Raw genomic sequence first — 23711 nt, forward strand, 5'->3', positions numbered from 1 at the left:
AATGTTGAAATGGTTCTTCTACGTCGACTAACTTTAGTTTATATACCTTAATTATAATTGAATGCTTAAGGATGTAAAAAGCTCTCAAATTTTTTTAAAAAAAATTAATTTAGCCCTTACTTTTTTTTTCACTCAATTAGGTACTTAAACTATTAAAATGCATCAAAAAGATCTTTTGACAGTTCCCTACTTTTTTAGTTAAAACCACCATGTGTCACAACCAGGCGTGACATGTGTCAAAAAATGATAAAAAAATAAAAATCAATAAAATTTATAAAAATTATTAAATTTTAAAAAATATTTAAAAGTTATTAAAATTAGAAAAAAATTATAAAAATCTTAAAAAATTGTAAAATATATAGAAATATAGAAAAAAAAAGTTATAAAATTTTATAAAGTCGTAAGAAAATTATAAATAATTAAAGAAATATAAAATTTGTAAAAAAATTATAAAAAGAATCTTTTTGATGCATTTTGGTGTAAAAAAAAAACTTAATTACTTTTCTTGAAAAAGTTCTTGTTTAGTTAATCTAACATAATTAGCTTAATTAAGCTTTAACCATGTTAATTTTGTTATTAAATAATCTAAGTGGAAACCATCATCAATGTCCACTATCTCATGATGGAAATGGAAAATGATTTAATAACCATTTTAGCCCTTTGATTAATTGTTATATAGGTCTTCAAGCTTTTTCTTAATTAAAATTTAATAATAATTGGATTTTTACAATTTAATCCCTAAGCTTTAATTAACTATTTTATCTACTAAATTACTCGATCATTCTTTAGTATATTCTCATATTAGCTCCGTAAATATTTCTATTTTACAAATTCGATTTACGAAAATAAAGTTCAGAAATCATTGAAAATTGAGTCGTTATAATTTTGCTCGAATTTCTAACATACAGAGAAATCATTTTACTCACTGTAAAAAGTATGTAAAAAGTATTAGGGACCAAAATATAATACATGAGAGGGGTACAATAATAAGAATAGGAGCAAGTGAGTGAGAAAAGCAATTAGACAACCGTCATTTCATACTTTAAATAATTGTCTAATCATTTAATTAAGTCCAATTCATCCTGCTCTTTTATTTTATTTTATTTCTATTATTACAAAAGTGATCGTTTTGCTCGATTTTCTAACATACAGAGAGATCCTTGTAGTCACTTTTAAAAAGTATTGGGGACCAAAATACATTCTGTGCTATAATACACGGGACCTGTACAGTGCTTTTTAGCCGGAATGGGAGAAAGAGAGAGACAAAAGAAAATTTAGAGTGTCTCCATTGATAAAATCTCAAGTTCAGCCCACCACAATGGGGAGAGTCTTGGGACAGCTTGTTCAGGTGTGATATTAAAAGCTTGTCTCAATTTGGAACTCACATCCTTCATTGTTGGTCTTTGCCTTGGTTCACTTTGAATACACTCTTGTATTACCTCACAGATCACTTCAAGTTCTTCAGCTTTGTAACCTTTTAGTGTTGGATCAACCAAGTTGTTGAGGCTCCCTTTATCATTCAAATATTGAGAAGCCTGCCAAAAGCAAGGGGAAGAGATTTTATTAGGTCATTAGGTGCCATGGTAGTTGGATTTGGGTGCGTGTGTGCCCACGGGCGTGTTCAAAAAGATCATATTCCTATACTCATGTTTGGGTCAGAAGTATCTATAAGTTGGAAATATGTCTCATATTTGGACCAAGTTCATTATCGGGCTTAATATTTTTGTCTAAATCTTTCCGAATACCGGGTGAGGCTCTGCACATGGGTGCTTGGATTCGGGTGTGAGTGCACACGGGTGAGTTCAAAAAGGGTATTTTCTGTGTTAAGAGGATCTCTGGAAGATCGTATTCCTATACTTGTGTTCAAGTTAGAGGTGTCTATGAGTAAGACCCAGCTCATGTGTAGTATCAACACTATATAGGTTTCATATTTTGGCCAAGTTCATTCTCGAGCTTAACATTTTTGTATAAATCTTCCCAAACACAGGGTGGGGCTTTGCACATGGGTCCTTGGACGGGTCTAGTTCAAGTATGTGTCAGACATGATTACTGCAAGAAAAGCGAGGGGAAGTGGTAGCTTTTTGGCTCCGGGTGCTAAGGTACTTGGATTTACCTGAGAGTGTGCACACAAGCGTGTTCAAAAAGGGTGTATTTTCTATGTGTTAATAGGATCTCTGGAAGATCATATTGTTATATTCGTGTTTGGGTCTGAGGTGTCTATGAGATGGACCAGGCTCGTGTAGCATCAACACTACATAGGTCTCATATTTTGGCCAAGTTCATTCTTAGGCTTTATATTATGTCTAAACCTTCCCAAATACTGGGTGGAGCTTTGCTCATGGTCTAGTACAAGTATGTGTCAGACACGATTATTGGAGAAAAGAGGGGAAGTGTTAACTTTTTTGCTTCGGGAGATATGGTGCCTGGGTTCGGGTGTGAGTGTGTACACGAGTGAGGTCAAAAAGGGTATTTTCTATGTATTAAAAAGATCTTTGGAAGATCATATTCCGATACTTGTGTTTGGGTCAGAGGTGTCTATGAGTTGGACCTGGCTCATGTGTAGCATTAACACTATATAGGTCTCATGTTTCCACCAAGTTCATTCTCAAGCTTGATATTCTTGTCTAAACCTTCTCGAATACTGGGTAGGGCTTTGGTCATGGGTCCTTGGAAAGGTCTAGTTCAAGTATGTGTCAGACACAATTACTTCAAGAAAAGCAAAGGTAAGTGTTAGGTTTTTGGCTTCGAGTGTTATGGTGCCTGGATTCTGGTGTCAGTGTGCACACGGGTGTTTTCAAAAGGGTATTTTCTATGTATTAAGAGGATTTTTAGATCATATTCTTATACTTGTGTTCAAATCTAAAGGTATCTACAAGTTGGACCAAGCTCATATGTAGCATCAACACTACATAGGTCTCATATTTTGGCCAAGTTCATTATCGGGCCTAATATTTTTGTCTAAACCTTTCCAAATACTAGTGGGGCTTTGCACATAGGTCCTTGGACAAGTCTAGTTCAAGTATGTGTTGGACATGATTACTTCAAGAAAAGCAAGGGAAGTGTTAGCTTTTTGGCTTCGGGAGCTATGGTGCTTGGATTTAGGTGTGAGTGTGCACACAGGTGTGTTCGAAAAGGGTATTTTCTATGTATTAAAAGGATCTTTGAAAGATCATATTCCTGTACTCATGTTCAAGTTAGAGGTATCTATGTGTTGGACTGGGCTTGGGTGTAGCATCAACACTATATATAATTTCTCAAGCCGACCCAGCCAAGCTTGAGATATAGGTCTCGAATTTAGCCCAATTCATTTCCGAGCCTAATATTTTTGTCTGAACCTTCCCAAATGCTGAACAGGGCTTTGCACATAGGTCCTTGGGTCTAGTTCAAGCAAGTGTCAGACAAGATTTCTTCAAGAAAAACAAAGAGTAAATTAGAACCTTAACATACCCATTCCTCAATAGAGCCTTGCTCTTTGGAGTAAACAAGTTTTCCAGATACGATTTCAAGTAACAATATGCCAAAACTGTAGACATTCGTTTCCGGATCAGCATAAGGGTCCAATTTGGAATCTTGTGATCCGTCATCAACCGAGTTGTTCGACTTAGTTGCGGAGTCAAAACCGAGAATCTCTGAGATCTGCATAAAAAAAGGAAAGAGGAATCGAGTGTTGTCATATCAATAAGAACTTAATGAAGCTGATTTATAAAGAACATTCGATGTACCTTTGCAGCATAATCATCCGTTAGATAGATAAAAGATGAACTTAAGTTTGGATGAGATATAGGAGGATTCAAATCATGGTGCATATAAAGAAGACAATAAGCTACACCCATTATGATTCTCACCCTCCCACTCCAATCAAGATGTTCCATATCTTCAACTGAGAATAAAAATGGATAATATTTAAGCTCTCAATGAATCAACATCGTGTAACCGGGAAATATGCATGTTAAGTGATGATTATTACCATGTAGATGCTCGAAAAGGGTTCCGTTTGGAGTGTATTCAAACACCATCATCCTACTAAAAGGTTCATCGTCCATGCAATAGCCAATAAGGTTGACAAAGTTCTTATGGTTAATTCGTGATAATCTGTCGATCTGGGATGAGTTCCAACATAGCAATTTGATTAAAAGAATGAGTTTGGTTTTTGTTATGAGCACAAATTTGTAAAGTTTTATACGTCGTGAATGTGAAAACGACAAACCTTTCTCCGAAAACCTGTTTCCGAGCTCTTTGGCCATTCTTTTGAAGATGAAACACAGATTGATGTAACAGCAATCTCAACTCCGCTGGAAAGTGTCCCTTTATACACCGTGCAACCATCTATTGCCTGAACTATATTGCTAAAATCCTCACAGGCTGTTTCAAGTTCTGATCGGTTTAACTTAGGCACCCCTACATTTCAAATAAACCGAAACACTTTTTATAGTATCATATGAAGATGTAACTAGATCATCAAGAAAATTTTAATCAAGCATTGCCTGTAACAAAAACTTTCTGCAGCTGGCCACTTAGTCCGGTTTTCCAGGGACCTATCGCTTTTGCTGCTCGTTTACGACACATGAAAGCCAAAGCCACAAATGCAATAAAGACTAGTATGCAAGGAATGATGATGAAATATTTCCACAAATCCCCAGAAAATTTTTCAGCAGTTGTCTCGCCCTTAGAGGTTTCAGACGACTGATCAACAGGTTTCGAATCAGCTTGTGAAGACTGGTCAGCAGGCTCCAAATTAGTTTCAGATGACTCATCATCAGGTTCCGATTTAGTCCCAGTTTCCTTAGGCACTGCAGGGAAACTACCACTACTTCTGGTAGTAGGGAGAGCAATGATCTGTTCAGTGGAAGGCACAGCAGTAGCCGGTACAGCTGGGAGATTCTTTGACGACCCAAGCAGCCCACGACGTTCGAAAGGGACGACAAGATTCCTTGCGTTACAAGCCATTTGTTGCTCAGATGAACCTACTTAAAAGAAAAATTAGCGTCATTGTTTCCCGAAAGCATACTTCTTCATAGTTCAATGGACCAAGAGTTCATAAATGTTTACTCACCACAGCAACTGTCATTACACCCAGCCAGAGTGTCTTTTTGCAACTTGAACCTTGTAAGAAGGTATATCAATGAACAAAGATGAACTTTAAAATAACATAACCGATGATTTAAAAAAAGGAAGGTGAAAAGATATACGATAAGTTCATACCATTGTATCAGCACGGTATTGAGGGAACGAATAACAGCTCCTTGAATCTGGATTAAAAATGATCCTCCGTTAAATTGTCGCCAACTACTCTGCCATATGCTGTCAACTTAGGCAATAAGTAATCAGTAAACAAGAGGGGTAGAGCTCTTAATAAGCCTAATTCATCAGTTAAAAAGCAACCATGCCAGGCATTCGATACAAAATATCAAAGCACTCGTTGTAGAATTATGTTGCCAGTAGCATAAAGTACTTTATGCTAACGATTATCCTTGAAAAAAACTAACTCAAGTCTTGACACTAGAATGAGGCATCAATTTCAAGCCAATGAACCTCGAAAATCATTCTACTTTACAGAACATATATCTTCTAACTTTAAGCACAAGCAAATATGAAGTTATGTACGTAAAGGTCGACGAACAACCGGGTGGATAAGTATACATTACGGAATGAGGGAGGGGGATCAACCAACGCAAAGCAATAACAATACCACTGGAATGAATAAGCTCTTACCGAAGTCTGAACTTTCTATTTGCACAGCCAATTCTGGTGGCCAAAATCGACGCGAGATTTTTATAAAACTGCAGTTCGGAGAGCAATTTTAGCTTCCCGAATTCTGAAGGAATTTTGCCCTCGAATTTGTTGTCGTAAAGTAACCTAAGGTAGAAGGAAAATTAAGTTAAAGTTAACACAAAGAATATAAACATTATGAACAAGCATAAATAGATATATAAAGTGAACGCACAAGCATTTTAGAGAAGACATTTCCCCTATCTCGGCCGGAACCATTCCACTCAAGTCATTTTCCCTCAAATCTAATAGCTCCAGCTTTGTAAGCTCCCCAAACTCCTTTGGAATGACACCGGAGAACCGGTTTCTATAGAGCACACTGTTGATATAGACATCGAGAAACAATCCAGAAAACTTGATTAGATTAAGCAAGAACTACAACCATTACCCAATATAGTGTTGTATGTTAAGACCTATATATAATGCCCTCTCATTTATAGGAATCCTTGCATACAAACAGTAAGTTAATCCCATTGCAGGTAAAAATATCATGAAGGCCCTGCATTAGATGTTATATTTCCATTTCTACTGTTAAAAATTGGCATGACTAACATAATAACCAAACAGCAATACATAGCGTGGCACACGTATTTCATGCTAAGTACAGGGACCGATTTTTAATAATAGAAATAGATAGAATTTTTAACAGAATGGCCAATTTACTTTTTGATCTAATGTGCAAATATTAATTTGTCCATTTTTTTAATAGAAAGGGCAAACTGCAAACCAATTCCTAGTATATGGACCTCCATGATACTTTTACCTCCCATTGCAATGCATAAAACCAGAGGCATACAAGGGTTAAACATTGAAAGATATGTAAGAAATTTTTTTATTGGGACTAAGTGGTGACTCTTACAGTGATCTTAAGTCGCTTAATTTCCCGAGCTCAGGTGCTAATGTTCCTTTCAAAGCAAGGGAACTCAAATCCCTAAAAGAAAAAACAATAAACAAAAAGGCATCAAAAAATTCATCCTTCAATAGTTTTACACCATAAATAACTTATATAAAGATCTATACTACTCATTAAGAACCATTGGTAAAAGTACCATGAAGCCCCTTATACAAAGAGTCAGATTGCATTTTGCCCTATCTACTTAAAAAATGAGCAAAAATTTTATCCATTTCTACTAATTAAAAACTGATCCCTCTACATCAGAATGGGTTGCACATGGCACACCCACGTGTAACTGTATTGTTATTCTAACGTTCAGTGACTGGTTTTTAACCGTAAAAATGGATGAAATTTTTAACAAAAAACACTAGTCTACTATTTGATCTAACATAGAGAAGGACTAATTCGCTCATTTTTTGAGTAAATGGGGAAATATGCAATCTAACTTTTAGTGGAGGGGCATGATTTCGATGATACTTTTACCAAGAATCATTCACAAAAGAATTTTTTTCAATTACATACCAAATGATGCATATAGAAAAAATGACTTACAGCATTTGCACTTTGCCATCAACACAATGAACACCATACCACATACATGGCGTGGTGTCATTTGAATTCCAATTAGCAAAAGCACCACAAGGATCCGAATCAATTCGAGCTCGAAATTCTAACAAAGCCAAACCTGTATCTCCGAAATCCATTTCAACAATCAAAATTGAAGAGAGAGCAACATCATATATATATATACACCACAAAATGAAGGAATTTAGTCATCTACCATCAGTGATAATAGCCAAAGACCCTTGAATGATGAAACATGGAATCAAGAAGAACAATAAGAAATGGAATTCAATATGGTTCCATTTACCCCCCATTGCTACATAAACCAAACGCTGCAATGGCAAACAGCCAGCTTCTACAAAGAAACTCGAGATTTTCCTCATACAAAAAGCGCCTCTCCCTCTTCCAATAACAACAACAAAAGAAACAAAAAACAAAACCGTAAGTACCCTTTGGTTTTACTATCAAAAATCATATTACAATGAAATGTAAATTCACAGCCATTAATGATCATTTTAGGGTCTCTCATTTCCCTTTTCTTTTTCTTTTTTGGTTATATGATGTTACAAACTTACAACACCCTTCTTCTTGATAATTGCATGTAACTTAAATTTCTCCTTTTAATCTTCATAGGATCTGCAAATTTAATGAAATAATAATAATAATAATAAAAGCAATCCAGTGAAAACCAAATATATATATAAAGGGGAATTGAAAATAACCATAAAGGGTGTACCTCTGATGTTGTTGTTGCAATGGTAACAATGGGATTTTATCATAAACAATGAGAAAAACAAAAAAGGAAGGTTTTTTTTTTTTTTGGTGAGGGTGGTGAAGAAGAGCTTTATATATATATATAACAAAAAAATCTGGATTTTGAAAACAACAATTTTAATAAAATCAAATAAAATAAACCCAGAATTTTAATTTATTTTTCTTCAATTGCCGCCCTTTCTCTCTTTCTCTCAACAATGGGGGGCTACAAATTATTTATTTTATTTTTTAAAATTTTCTTACAAAATTCCCAGAAAATTCTCAACTTTTTTTTCTCTCCTAATTTTATTTTCTTTTACTGGAAAATTGGAGCCCCCACCATCCACCCTCACAAACTGTGAATTTGTTGTGTGTGTGTGTTTTTTTTTCCTTTTTTTTTATAAATTTTCTTTCAATTATTTTTGTTCTATTATGGTGATAATAAAATTTGCCATTTTTTAGGTGTTTAATCTTGGGAAATTTAGGGGAGGGGTCCACATAAAAAGTATGGATTAATTTTTAATTAATTGTTGATTAAGTAATTGGCGGGAAGGAGTAAGGGAACTAAAATGAGAGGAGAGGTTTTGTGGGCCCCACAATTTGCGGCTGCCCATCTTCTTAACATTACCAGCTTATTCACTTTGATTTCCTTTTAAAAAAATTATAGTTTAATTTATTTAATTTAAAATAAAAATTTAATTTATTGAATTATATAAATAATTTTATTATTTTTAAAATTGTTAATTTACTTCAATTATAGTAGTAAATCATTTATTAATTTATAATTTCATCATTATTTAAAAGAATTTTTTCTATTATTTGGATCAAAATATAATTTTATTATATATGAATTAATTATTTATGAAGGGACTGAATTGAGAATTTTCCATTTTTGGAGGCTGCACCTAAGTTAAATTATTGACCATCCCTGCTCCTTTGCTTATCAAAAAAATTTTTTTTTGGAAAAAAAGAAAATAATCATACTAAATCAAACTAGATATGATAAAATCACACCAATACAATCAGTACGGATAATTTGTAAAATAGCTTTCGGTGATTGATTGAGTCTTAACTCGTTTGGTTGTGGTATTATTGTCAGTGCAAGAGAACGGTGTTCGAGTGCACTTCAGCACACGTTATCCTCTTATTTAGGGGTTAAGGAGGGACTTTAAGTAATTCTAGACATTATATAAAGAAAAACAGATGTAATAAAATCTATAATAAACTTAATGTTCAAAAAATAATAATTAAGACCAAATTCACTGGTAAAAGCCAGGGAAGCCATTCGCAACTCTATTCCCCTCCAAAATCACACTCATTGTTTCTTTAATTGATCTAACTAGACTTGATATTTGGTCGGATTTAGGCCAGGCTAATGCAAAATGTTAAGTCTGATTTGAAAAATGAGCTTAAGATTCTACTCAAATTCAGTCCAGATTAAAAATGTTAGACTTGAACCCGACTTAGCCTGCCCGTATTAATTTTTTTTTAAAATTTTTGTTATATAATAACAAATTAAAAAATATAATACACCAAATACACTAAAAAATAAAAATAAATGTTCCCCAACAAATTGAAAATACATTAAAAAAGTATTTATACTTAAATAATACTAAAAGCAACTTAGCAAACAAATATATCTAAAATATTTGCAAAATTAACAATAAAACAAGAGTTATGCAATATCCAAACAATAACAACAAAAATAGTAGCAATATAATAGTGAAATGATAGCAAAAATATTAAGTTTAGGTAGATTCGGGTCGAACTCAGGCAAAAAAAACTTACCCAAGGCCTAGCCCATTTAGAAAACATCCAAACATATTTTTTAATCCTATATTTTTACCCAAACCTTCTCAATTTTTGAACTTTAGATCTGAACAGATAGTCCAGCCCATGAAGAGATTTAGATGTAATCACAATGGTGTTTACCCTATCTTTGACATCTTGAGCAATTCATACTCCTCCGTTTGTACTTCCACTTAAAAACCCTTGCCCAAAGTTCAGACGACAGGGCAGAAAATAGAAAATTGCATTTCGAACCCCTTAAAATCATTAAATTATAAATTTATACATGATAAAATTACATTTTAGTTCTTAAAAATAAAAATATTTTATTTAGTCATTTTCAGAAATGATGAAATCAAAAACTAACACATGATAAAATTTATTTTAACCTTTCAAAAATTTATAGTTTAATTCTAACCTCTCCTAAAAAAATTTCTAAATTCCCCCTACCAAAGTTGATCCGGATTGCTAAGTTGAAATAAAAAAAATACTCAATTGATGGCAATGTGACTAAAAACATGATGTTGTAATGAACCTGAATTTATAAAAATAAATTTAATTGTGTTAATAGCTGGACCTAAATTTTGAAATCTGAAAAATAAATGGACTAAATTCCTAAAAATAAAAGTATAATGATTGAATTGTAAAATTATAAAGAGTATAGAGACTTATGGGATATTTTAACCTGAATTTATATGGACTAAATTTACCAAAAACGCAGCCGCATTGGACAGAGACTTTTTCTTATACAATGTCTAAAACTATTGATAATTCCTCCTCAACCTTTAGATGGCAGGGTAAAAACAACGCTTCAATGCGCTTAAACCCGTGTCCTCTTATAATGGCAACAATACCGATGCCAACTGAGCTAAAACTTAGTCAGTAAACAAAGACTTTTATAGTTGAACCAATAAATTATTAATATTTGATTTTATGTAATAATAAGGCGTTTAGATGTTACAAGACAATAAATATATAAATACAATAAAAAAATTTTCATAAAATTTCGAAATTTATTTAACCGTGAAAGTTATTACTATAATTATTAGTTAACCACATCAAACATTCTCAAATTACTATTCAAATTAGAGATATTCATGAGTCAGATTGAACTAAGATTGGGTCGGGTATATGTATGATATTTGTATATTTTATGTTTGTCAAAGTCCCTAGCTTGAAATATGAGACTAAAATTTTACTTAAATTCACTTGTATTTATAAATGGTTAACCTAAACTCGTTTTAAGGCCACTTGTATTATTTCTGTTTTAAAAAACCTCTCTTATTTTAATTTGATATTTTAGATTTTTCTTGTGTATTTTTAATGTTTTTATAATATAATATTATTATTTATTTAATTTTGGGTCAGTATTTGGTACATGGAAGTATACTTTTTTTTATTCCACAAACAGTTTTAAAAAATTGACATGATCTATTTTTTAATATTTTATTGTATATTTATAGGACACTTGTCAACCTTTTAACCTTCATGGAATCTAAAAACTCTAATAGTGTATCAAATATTTTCTCTTTAATTTGAAGATATACAAATTACATAATATATAAAATAAGATAATATTATATTTAAAAAAATATATAAAATGAGTTAGGCCGAACTTGGTTAATGTTGAAGCCCAACCTCGATCCATATTTTAAATGGGTCTAAATTTTGTACCCAAACTCATTTTTCAGGTATCGTACTTTTATCCAAATCCTTTCATATTTTAAGTGGGCCTTCAGGCTTGAATGGATAGCCCAACTCTTAAATAAGTCTAGTCTAGATTTTAAATCGACCATAAACTTCAAAATATTCTAATTGTGCTCTCAAAATATCAGTATTGTATTAATTAGATCCTTCTATCGACCATCAATTTAGAATTTAAATATTAGTTTGGATCTAATGCGAGCATAATTAAAACATGTAGATCAAACTATAAATATATTTATATCTATTGAATAGATAATTTGGATGTGTCTTGTTAAGAAAAATACATTGCCAGTAAATTTAAGCGAGTTTTTTTTTTAAACGCGTCATATCTAAAGTGTTTATATAATGAGTATATACGTGTTTATAATTTAATTATTTTTTAAACATGTTCCACGTCAAAATCGAATTGACACATAATGCCAAATCTAATGATTAAATTATTGAAAATATTTAATTGATATAATATTAAACTTAAGGTTCCTTTGGATGAATGTTTATCTCCAGTGCGGTACGTTTAACTTTTTCTTTTGTTTTACGCTATAATATCGTTACAATATCTAATCTCATTGCGACCGCTTTGTTACATTAACTACAAATATACGCACCACCCATCCAAGAGCCCTTAAAAGATTTTAAATTTTAAATAATAGTTTAATAACATTTTGTTTTAATTTTGTAAAGAAATGGCTATTTATGTCTTTTATCCTCATTAAAATGTATCATCTATGTGATAAAAAAATTCACATAATTTTAAATGAAAGGCTATAGCATATGATGATTATTTTATTTTATTTTATAAAAAAGGAGAAAATGTTTGCATATTTTGAAAATAAAAATAATAATTTTTTAGAATAAATTACAAATCCTATCATTCGCATATGCATGTGAAAATCACAAGTTCAGAACATAAATATGTGTTCGAAAGTAACATGCAATTACCCACTGGTGGAGGTAATAGAGTGTAAACCTATTCATCGGTCGGGCCACCCGAAATGTGAGAGGGTTTGGTCAAAAATATATGCTCGAAAAATGGGCTTGGAAAAAAAAAGCCTGTTTAAAAAACAGGCCGTGTCTCAGGTAAGGCATTTTTGGCCCGAGCCCGGCCCGGGACGACACAAATTCACTACATGACAAAAAAAATCTAATTTTTTAATATTTTTTCTTATTGTTTTCTCCCTATTTTACTACCATTTTACTATTATGTTGTTACTATTTTGTTATTATTGTTTTGATATTGTATAAAACTTATTTTATTGTTAATTTTATTATTATTTTAGAGGCATTTGCTTGTTAAGTTGCATCTATCTTAGTGTTATTTGAGTATACATATTTTTTAAAATTTATTTCCAATTTGTTGGGAAATATTTATTTTGACGTTTTTAGTATATTTAATGTATTATATATATTTTAAAATTATATAAAAATAATATAAAAAGTAATATGGGCCGGCCGGGTCGGGCCTAGCAAACGAGCATAAATTTTTAGTTGAGCCCGGCCTAAACCCGACCCAGCCTGGCCCATGTACACTCTAATAGAGTGTGTATAACAAAATTAAAGTGTATAAATAAATTAAAATAAGATTTTGGTTGGGTGGTAAAATTAAAGCTTTTTTAGTGCCTATGACATATGTTCAAATCTCACCATATGCATATTATTATTATTATTTTAATTAAAAAGACTAAAGTACCCTTCAATAATATAACTTGTTCTAAATACGAAATGTCATTTTTATAATTTCTTAACTAAGTTAGTGCCCAGTTGACTCGTCACACCAACTCAGTCAGAGATTTTATTAATAATATAGATAATAAGTATATATTTATATCTTTAACTGAACAAAGAAAATGTAACTTAGCTTTTCTTTTTGGGGTTTACAAGTACATTTCAGTACAACTATAAATATATATTCGAGTAAATTACAAAGTAAAATTAAATCAATCTAAAGTAGTAATAGATAAAAAAGTAAAATATAATCAAACAAAACGTATCAATAACAATTACGCATGATGAGACTTGAAAATAGGTATTCTCAATGATTCGGGACCTTAATCTTTGCCAACAATATCAATACTCAATTGATATTTTCGTCATTGAATACGAATCTATTCGTATTTATTAAAAAATTTGTATCGAACCAGTGTAAGTACAAACTAAATTTTGTTACGACCATGATAAGAACGAAAATTGTATGTTACAAAATAAAAAACAAATATAATAAAAAAACGAATTTAGTTAAAATGGTAAAGATAAAAATTAAAAATTACAATAATGCTTTGGGTTCCAATCCTATTATGCGTTAGTATTTTTAAAATTATATATGAAAAACCAAAATTAATCTAAAAATAATATTTATTGCTTATTAAAAACGAGACATTTAGTAAATTTATTACTATGTCTGTGACTTCGATTGAGAATGATACCAACTAAATAAAACACTAAAATCTAGTAATAGATAATATTGTTTTATTTCTCATCTCGAGAATTTTTATGGGTTAAAATATGTCATGAGTCCCTATATTCTTCTAAAATTTGGAATTTAATCGATGTACTTTTATTTTTAGGAACTCAATCCCTTTAATTTTTAGATTTCAAAATTATTTACACGGTTAAATTTATATTATTAAATTTAGATTAATTACAATAATTTTTAATTACATGACTATCAAATGAGTATTTTTTTTAAATTTGAAAATATCACAACAAATTTAACCAAAAAAATAATAATTGTGTTAACGGTTAAACTTAAATTTCGAAATCTAGAAAGTAGGACTAAATTCTTAAAAATAAAAGTATAAAGACTAAATTTTAAATAAAAAAAAAGCAGAGACTAATGGTATATTTTAAGCTTTTTATATTGTATTTGTGTAATCGTATAGTGTCCAAAATCGTTGGACGTACTTCCTGCCTATCCCCAAACTCTGGTGGCCCATCGACCTAAAAGTTTCTACCGACCTGTCTCTTATCCTCTTTTATCTTACCGACTTTTTACAAGTTGTAGGCAAATTTTTTATAAGAGGATGGTTGGTCAAACTGATCAAATTATCGACTCTCACTTCGACTTGTTCGATAAAATAAATTATTTTAAAAATTCATAAAAGAATAATAATATTTAAAAATAAATAATTGATTTAACCCATCTCTTTGGACTAGTATACCAACCGATTTTTAGTTTAATTAGTCTGATTTGATTATTTAATCAAATAATAATTCTAGAAAAAAGACGTTTTTGGTCAATTAGGTCATGATCAGGAATCAAGATTATAGCTAGGGAGGCTAGTAGGGACCCCAACCCCTAAAATAGAAAATTTTTCATTAAATTTTTAAAAATTTTAAATTAATAAAAATAAAATTACAATTTGATCTTCTTAAAAATGATAAAAATTTGATTTAATCTTTAAAAAATGATAAAGATATAGGTTATTCAAATAATAAAATTACATTTTTATTATTGTAAAAATTAAATTTTAATGTTGACCCCTCTAAAAATATTTTCTACCTTCGCCCCTGTCCGAGATGTCTCTTAAATTCCTTGTCTAAGCTCGGTTGGAAACGAGTCAGTAGCAGCTCAAAGTGAGGAGCTCGACCGTCGGATAGTTCTGGCTCTAAGAATATTGAACCTTAGGCTCATAGTTTGCAATGACCCTAGTCCCTATAAAATACTACAAAATTTGAAGCAAAATGAAGGGATAGAACAGTTACGTAGTTCTTGCAAACCTTGATTCGATCTAAATTAACTCGAACAGGCAAAAACTGACTCGAGATTGGTGACTAAAAGAGATAATCTTCGGCAAAACATTGAAATCCGATGCATATATTCAGAAAATATCGAGTTAAACCGGTGCCTATAGATGAACAATGTGCAAATCAATGGAAATGGGAGACATTTTCATTTTTCTTCATCCCATCTTGTCGTTTTATTTTATACAATATACTTTCAAAGCATTACTAGCAATAGTGCACTTACAAGCTCGAGGAAATAAACGAGGAAGACGATTCTTGTTGTTTCAGAGTGTCTGCAACATGACAAATCACTCCGGCACCGGCGTTATGAAACCATTCGTTTTTCACCTGAGGATAAGATGGGATTGTATGAGGAATTTTGAAAAGTAAAAAGCAATTTTCTGAAATCCAAAGTTTTTAAGATTGAAAAGGTACGTGAATGTTATTGTGTGCAAAAAACGGCCAAAGCGACGAGTGAAAACTGACATCGACCTTTTTCCATCCTAATTTCTGTAAACCTTGTATCATTTCCTCTGTTAAGGAAAACGAGGTGTTAATGTCAATCGGAATCATATAGATGCAACACAAAATAGATGTTAGTCGGAACGATTACCTTCCATGAGTTCATGATATTCGACTGTATTTTTTATGTTGGGTGCATTCTTTGCCGCAGCTTTTGCTTTGGCTGCTTCCAGAGGAAAATGAGGGCCGTCAGAAGAAACTGGTGGACAGTACTCAACGTCGACAACGTGTTTATAACCATCCAAAGATAGTGATGGGGGCTGCCAAATCCGTATCAAAGTCAGTAATATGCATTCAACCGGGCTGCCAATTTCAGACTCAGAAAATTTACCTTGACAAGTTCCTTCTCCCTCCTGATAGAGGATGTACGCCAACCGACCATATCTATTTGATGTCAAAGAAAGTGCCGATCGGGTGGCAGAGAGGAATAACGAGTAGAAGAGTAACATAAGTAGCTAAATATAGTAGAAGAGAAATGACACAGTAGGATACGATCGTAAGATACATTTGCATACACAGTGCGATTCCGAAATGCACCAAGGGCAGATCTATAAAATAGAAATTATAATCATAAATTCAGTCATAGGAGTTGAAGCTCAAGGTTGAAATCCGGAGCTTTCCCCCTTGAACATCGTCATTTGTATCAAAAGATAGAAATTAAAGCTCGCTTTACGTACAGAAATTTTCCCCCTTCACAATCAGATGCCATCCTTAAAAAGAGTGGTGGTCTGCTCGGTTTGCCATCGGTGAGAAACAGTTGCTTACCAGTTCGACCAACAACAAACGGAGCAATCGGTGGGGCGAGTTTCTCTAATATCGGAAGTCCTAATAGAAAAGGAAGCTGAGGCACAGCACAAAGATATTAGAAACTGCAAAATGCATAGAAAAAGACGTTTGTAGGACAACCGAACATTGAAAACATTATATGAGGTACCAGAAGCATGGACTACAACCGAACAACGAAAACATTATATGAGGTGCTAGAAGCATGGACTACAACTGAACATTGAAAACATGTTATGAGATCAATAGAAATCAAAAACATTTTATGAGATACCAGAAGCATAGCAATAACATTGGAATTATAGGACATCAAAACATTATGAAACTAGATAGCCAACACCATCAAGAACAAACCTGTTTTCTCCCTCGGACCCCGAGATGTGGCGTTGCCAAGGTAATAAAACTGACCGGCTCTAGTCCAGCAATCATACCTTGTGTCGAAGGGGTTGAAGTTTGTAAATTTCCATCCGAAGAATCGGTTACATTATTAGACTGGGTACCACTCGAGTCACATTCCGAGTAAAGAGCAGCGACTGCGTATCTTGCAAATAAGCCCCCGAGAGAATGAGCTAAAAACGAAATCCGTTTCAGACTTTCCCTCTTCTTTACAACTTGAAGAACCTATTAAATTGAAACAAGGCGAAAGGAGTAATTGAACTGCAACAAACTAAAAATCCTTGCACAATGTAACATCTCACCTCTTCCGCTAAACGCTTCCCGGCTCCATCGACCCCGGCAAAGGTTTTAGTATGCGAATTACACGAACTGGCTGCAACAAATTATTAAACAAACAAGTAATGAAAGATCATCTTTATACATACAAATTATGTAACATTAAAAATATGAACAAATACCATAAATCAAAAAGTTCCTTCCGAGCCGCCTTTTCAACTCGGCCTCTGCATATGTCCAATCACTAGGGCTACATTATAGAAATGTTTCAGCCAAATTCGATATCGATTCGGATAAACGAAAAACCTTAAAGAATCACATTTTTTAAGCATTACGTTGTGTATACAAGTTCATGTAAAAACAATTGATTCTATGAAACATTTCAATCACATACGCATTAATCAAATACCTAGCTAAGATGCCATGAACAAGCACAAGAAGGTGATCGGGCTCGTTTTTTCCATTCCCAATACGGCCGGAGGCAGCAAAGCCTCCTTGTGTAGTGGTACTCATTGCTTGAGCTCTAAGACCTTGATGTTTCCAATTACTATTTGTTCCTTTTAAAAAGGTTCAAAAAACAAAATCAGCTCAGCTGAAACTAAAGATAATAATAACTCAAAGAATTCAAATGACAGGTAAAATTATCATGGAAGTCCCTGAAAATTAAATTTTATTTTGTCTTTTCTGCTAAAGAAATGAGCAAATTTGCCCCTATAGAGCAAATTATTTTTTGTTAAAAATTTTATTTATTTATATTGATAAACACCAGTATATTTGACAGAATAATCATGTAGTAATACATGGTGCGTCAGGTTCACCTCAGCTGATGCACACGGACTAATTTTTATGAATTGATCATGTGTACCTCATGTTAATTTATACATATTAATTTTTAACAGAAAGACTTATTTATTCTTTGATCTATAAGAACTAATTTACCTATTCTCCGGGGTAGAGAGTAAAATACAATCTGACATTTGTATAGGTACCTCCATAGTAATTTTACCCACCAATTAACATGTTTCGATTCTCTAAAATTCCTAATTGAATCTCAAATTCCCAAAACAAAATCCAACGAATTTAAAAAGAAAATAGGAAGAAAAATTCCAAAAGAAAAATTCAAATCGGAGAGCATTACCGGAAGAGAAATTCAAATTGTGCGAAGACCAAGAACACGAAGATGAAGAAGAAGAAGAGGAGTGAGGACCGACCGGTCCGACGAATCCGGTTCGGAAACTACAATTATTACTATTATTATTGAAAATCGGAGAAAACCCACACCCTGCTTGAATCAGAGAAGCCGTTGCCATTTTCTATTTATGTGTCTTCAAAACACTATCCGAAACAAGCGCGAACGAAAACAAACAAAAACTTCCCTCGATTTGCGGTATTTGGATGCTATGTCACCATCTGCGCCATAACACTGTAATTATCCCACTGCACATACATATGATGATGTTGATGATGAAACATCATCATCATTATCAATACAGCTCGCTGCTAATCATTAATATCACTCGTTTCCCTTGTTTTTCGAAGTACAAAAAAAAAAAGAGAGAGAGAGAGAGAGAGATATTTTCCTCTAATAAGAAGCAAAAAAAAAATTGAATTTTCAAAAATGGTGGAAAATCGGGGGAAAAATAATACATGTAATAAATATCTGAAAAAGATTTTGGGGCAAAACAGAACTGTGAATTGTTTTGAGTTCTGTCCTTTTTTTTTTAATTGCCTGTCAGAGATAGAGGACGGTTGAATTAGGTCAATTTTCAATATAAGTCCCTGTACTATACATAAATTACAAATTTAGTCTCTATTCTCTAATTTGATATATATAAAAAATGAAAAAGAATTGTACTTTGTCTACTTAAAAATGAAAAAAAATGATGAAATTATAAACTAATATATGATTAATTTGTATTCAGATATCTAAAATATTATAATTTAATTTCAGTCACTCTTAAAAAAAAATTTAGATTTGTCTGTGCATATAGTACAACACCACTGATAGAATTTGACTTAATGAATTTAACTGCTATATTTTGGATCAGGATAATTTTCAAACTTCGAACAATGTAGGAACAAGGATGAAACCACAAATTTACTTTTAAGGGATTAAAATTGAATTATAAACTTTTAAAGAGGTCAAAATATAATTCTATCATTGTATTAACTTATTATTTCAGACTTTTTGAGGGATTAATCTAAAATTTTATCATCTTTAAAGTCAAAGTGCAATTTTATCATTATATTAACTTATAATCACTTCGTCGGCACCCTCTTACAAACTAAAATTAATTAAATTAATGTATAAAAACTAAAAATACAATTTACTCATAGTATAAGGACTAATGGAAAAATTTGACCATTTTATCAATTAATTTTTTGGAAGCGGCTGTGAGGGAGATAGGACGATGGATGACCTAACTTTAGGTAACCGACCAATGGAGTTTAGCGTAATTTTCTCGTTTACGGTTCAATGACAAATGATATACTTTAGGATAAATCAACCTTTAGTCCTTAAACTTATCATTTTTTCTTAAATTGGTCCTTGAACTTGAATTCCATTAAGGTGTGATGGATTAGTATTTTGAGATTGTATCATGTTATTACTTACAATTTTTTAAAATTTTCTTTGTAAATTTTAATATATTATAGAAAAAAAATTCAAGTGATGGTATGGAATAATCTCAGAATGTCACGTCATTACACTGTAATAGAATCCAAGTTCAAAGACAAAATGGAGAAAAATTTTCAAATTCCAGGACTAATATGGACAAAAATGTTTAAGGACTAAATTTAAAAAAATTATCAAGTTCAAGGACTAGATGTTGCTTTTATCCTTTTACTCTAAATGATCCATGATTGTTTTCCAACTATTGTGGGTTGTGGATCTTTCACCATTTTCCTCTAGAGTTTACATTTTGGTCCCTACAAGTTAAACTACCAATTTAATGGGAGTTATAGCATTCCCTCGTAGCTATTTTCTTTAGGGTTCGTAAATGAGCAAAACGGTACAGTTTTTTGCTTGCCTCGTTATCATATCGATTTTTACATTTTGGGTAAATTATGTTAGTAATCATATAACTATGTGTTTTTTGGGTCACTCGATTATAAAAAGTTATAAAATAGTCATCAAACTATTAGTTAATTTTTCTTCCTGGTCACATAACTACGAAAAATTACAAAATAGTCATTTAATTATTCAATTTTATCTTTTTTCGTCATCCAACTAGCTTAGATATTTTGGTGTTACCATTTTTACGTTAGTCAGCTGATGACTCAAAGAGACAAAATTGAATAATTGAGTGATAATTTTATAACTTTTCATAAATTGATGACCAAAAAAGAAAAAACCCATAGTTGGGTGACTTCTACTGTAGTTTATCCTTTACATTTTTTGCTTCGATTGTACTCCAAGCTGCAATTTTTTTAAAATTTTACTACTCAAAAATCGAACACAGAGGAAAGAATTAAATAAATTATAAAAATTCAAAGGTTTATTATGTCATAAGTCCCTGTATTATTCAAAGATTCATGATTTAATTTTTATACTTTTATTTCCAAGAATTTTGTTCCTTTACTTTTCAAATTTTAAAATTCAGGTTCAACTGTTAACGGTATTAAAATTATTTTGTTAAATTCAAGTTCGTTACAATGTCATATTTTTAGTTATATGGTTACGAAGTGATTTTTTTTTAATTTCAAAATGTCACACCAATAAATTTAACAAAATGATAATAGTAATGTTAATAGCTGAACTTGAAATTTGAAACTAAAAGGACTAAATTCTTAAAAATAAAAATATTAGGGACTAAATCTAAATTTTTATAAGTATAGGAACTTTTGACATTTTTTAAACATATTTAAAAAAAATCTAACTAAAAGATATAAAAATAAACTATTAAAAATTTCTTATAAAAGTTTGAAAAAATATAATTAAATTTATAAAATTAGTTACAAAATTAAAAAGAGGGATCTTTCGGTAACCTACTTAAAGAGAGGGCGGTGCGAGTTCGATCAAAACTCGAACTCAAAAATTTTAGTTGGAAACCCATTTTTACCACACCATGAACTTGATTTTCAAACAAAAAAATTTGCCCTTATAAGGTGGAATTGAGTTGAATATATCAAATTCGAATTACTTTGTAACCACTGTTTATGCTTGAAGGCTTGGCCCGTAGAAAGTAGTCGAGAATCTGTCCTTTTTATTAAAATAACCCATAAATTTTAAAAAAGTTTCAAAATGACCCACTTTTTTATTAAAACACTAAAATGACCTGAAATTTACAGTAAAAGTTGGTGGAGCCAAATTAAATAGCGCCACCAACTTGCCCCGTCAGCAGGGACTATAAAAAATTAATTTTTTAGTGGAGCCATGTAGAATAGCGCCACCTGTATAAATATCAAGAAAATACTGAAATTTTTTAAAACATAAGAGGACTTTAAAAAAATTATCCATTTTATTAGTGGAGCCAAAATAAATGGGGCCCAGTCTGCCCAATATCAGTGCCTTTTGTTTTTAACTTTTTAACTCTTTGACCCTTTTTTTTGTCTTTTTTCTCATTTATTTTATTTATTATTATTACTTTTAAAATTTTTGAAATATATATTTAAAATATTTTATTAATATATATTTTTTAAATTTTAAAATATATATTTTAAAATTATTTTTTAAAAATTTTAAATATTATTTTTTTAATATTTAAATATTTTAAACTTTCAAATTTGTTTTTTACTTTTTTTTAAACTTTTGTCATTTCTCCGACATTTTTTTATTTTTTTCTTTATCTTTATTTATTTATTTATTTTTTATTTTATTTTATTTTTTATTGTTAATTTTAAAAAACTTGAAATGCATATTTGAAATGTTTTATAATATATATATTTTAAATTTTAAATATATATATTTAAAATTATTTTTCTAAATTTATTAATAATAAATTTGAAAGTTCATATCTTTAAAATATTTAAATGTTTTATATTATTAAAAATATTTTTAATATTTAAAAAATAATATTTAAATTTTTAAACAATGATTTAAAAATAATATTTAAAATTTAGAAAAATAATTTCAAATATATATATTTAAAATTTAAAAAATATATATTATAAAACATTTCAAATATACATTTCAAGTTTTTTAAAATTAATAATAAATAAATAAAAATAAAAATAAATAAATAAATAAATAAAGATAAAGAAAAAAATAAAATAAAATGTCAGAGAAATTACAAAAGTTTAAAAAAAAGTTAAAAAAAAACAAATTTTAAAAATATATATTTAATGTTTAAAAAATAATTTAAAATAATATTTAAAATTAAAAAATATATATTATAAAACATTTCAAATATACATTTTAAATTTTTTAAAATTAATAATAATAAATAAATGTATATTTGAAATGTTGGTGGAGCCAAATTAAAAAAATGTGTTATTTTGATAAATAATTAAATTTTTTGAGTTATTTTTATTAAAAAGCCGAATATCTTGAAAAGTAATTTTAAAAATCATAATTTAAAATATTATAAAACAAATTAAATAATATTTAAATTATTATAAAATTAATAACAAATTTGAAAGTTTAAAATATTTAAAATTTTAAAAAAATAATATTTAAAATTTTAAAAAAATAATATTTAAAATTTATATTTTAAAATTTAAAAAATATATATTAATAAAATATTTTAATATATATTTCAAAAATTTGAAAATTAATAATAATAAATAAATAAAATAAATGAGAAAAAAGACAAAAAAAAAGGTGAAAGAGTTAAAAAGTTAAAAACAAAAGGCACTGACATTGGGCAGACTGGTGGGGCCATTTATTTTGGCACCACCAGGAAAATGGATAATTTTTTTTAAGTCCTCTTATGTTTTAAAAAATTTCAATATTTTCCTGGTATGCCATTCTATATGGCTCCACCAAAAAATTAATTTTTTATGGTCCCTGCTGACGTGCCAAGTTGGTGGCGCCATTTAATTTGGCTCCACTAACTTTTACTGTAGATTTCAAGTCATTTTGGTGTTTTATTAAAAAGGTGGTCATTTTAGAACTTTTTTTAAAATTTATGGGTTATTTTAATAAAAAGGCCCAAGAATCTTTTATATATTAGTCTTTAAAGAGGTCTAACACGAGAATGAAGAAATTCACTAGATGTGTTTTTCGATCAGCTCATTAAGCGAAAGAAATGCGGAGGAACAAGGTTTATAAAGTTTTAAACTTCTGGCTAAACAAGCTTGGAGGTTGCATCATAACCCAAATTGATTTTAGAGGCAAATGGTAGTGTTCTTGTCAACCAATGCTATTTAAGGGCATGAGTTTGAACTCTACTGATATAAAAAATACTAAAATTATTTTTTTGGTGGACTGAATGCTTCAGTTGAACTTCGTAAATTCTTTTAGACTTTCATCGAAATAAAGAGAAAAAAATCCGAAACTAAAACTAAAACTCAACATAAACACCCAAAATAACCAAATTGAAAATTAAATCGAAATGAAACCACTTGAAAATTTTGTCTACAAGATGAGATAAAAACA

General features: G+C 30.5%; 2 protein-coding genes across 4 annotated transcripts; both read right to left on the reverse strand.

Annotated features, from left to right (window-relative positions):
* Positions 1 to 1066: 1066 nt before the first annotated feature.
* LOC107960233 (protein MALE DISCOVERER 2) lies at positions 1067 to 8397 on the reverse strand. 3 transcript variants are annotated; one of them, XM_016896530.2, is made up of 15 exons: positions 7965 to 8396; positions 7804 to 7864; positions 7446 to 7630; positions 7217 to 7349; positions 6629 to 6700; positions 5945 to 6088; positions 5713 to 5856; positions 5203 to 5301; positions 5054 to 5103; positions 4485 to 4964; positions 4208 to 4398; positions 3968 to 4100; positions 3723 to 3880; positions 3448 to 3636; positions 1067 to 1535 (listed from the first exon to the last, which is right to left on the reverse strand). In XM_016896530.2, the coding sequence occupies exons 1-15, from the start codon at positions 8005 to 8007 to the stop codon at positions 1275 to 1277; spliced, it is 2343 nt and encodes a 780-aa protein (XP_016752019.2). In that variant the 5' UTR covers positions 8008 to 8396; the 3' UTR covers positions 1067 to 1274. The 3 variants fall into 3 exon arrangements, with proteins under 3 accessions (XP_016752019.2, XP_040972335.1, XP_040972336.1); XM_041116401.1 differs by lacking the exon at positions 6629 to 6700 and having other exon boundaries at positions 7965 to 8397; XM_041116402.1 differs by lacking the exon at positions 7804 to 7864 and having other exon boundaries at positions 7965 to 8098.
* A 6862-nt stretch (positions 8398 to 15259) lies between these two features.
* LOC121230881 (uncharacterized) lies at positions 15260 to 18882 on the reverse strand. The gene is made up of 11 exons (XM_041116403.1): positions 18312 to 18882; positions 17583 to 17730; positions 17356 to 17423; positions 17200 to 17270; positions 16856 to 17122; positions 16396 to 16559; positions 16211 to 16266; positions 16050 to 16102; positions 15810 to 15978; positions 15632 to 15729; positions 15260 to 15544 (listed from the first exon to the last, which is right to left on the reverse strand). Exons 1-11 carry the CDS (start codon positions 18481 to 18483, stop codon positions 15437 to 15439), a joined length of 1374 nt encoding a protein of 457 aa, XP_040972337.1. The 5' UTR covers positions 18484 to 18882; the 3' UTR covers positions 15260 to 15436.
* Positions 18883 to 23711: the final 4829 nt, after the last annotated feature.

This window comes from Gossypium hirsutum, chromosome A06 (assembly GCF_007990345.1).
Source record: "Gossypium hirsutum isolate 1008001.06 chromosome A06, Gossypium_hirsutum_v2.1, whole genome shotgun sequence".
In the NCBI taxonomy this organism is placed as follows: Eukaryota; Viridiplantae; Streptophyta; class Magnoliopsida; order Malvales; family Malvaceae; genus Gossypium; species Gossypium hirsutum.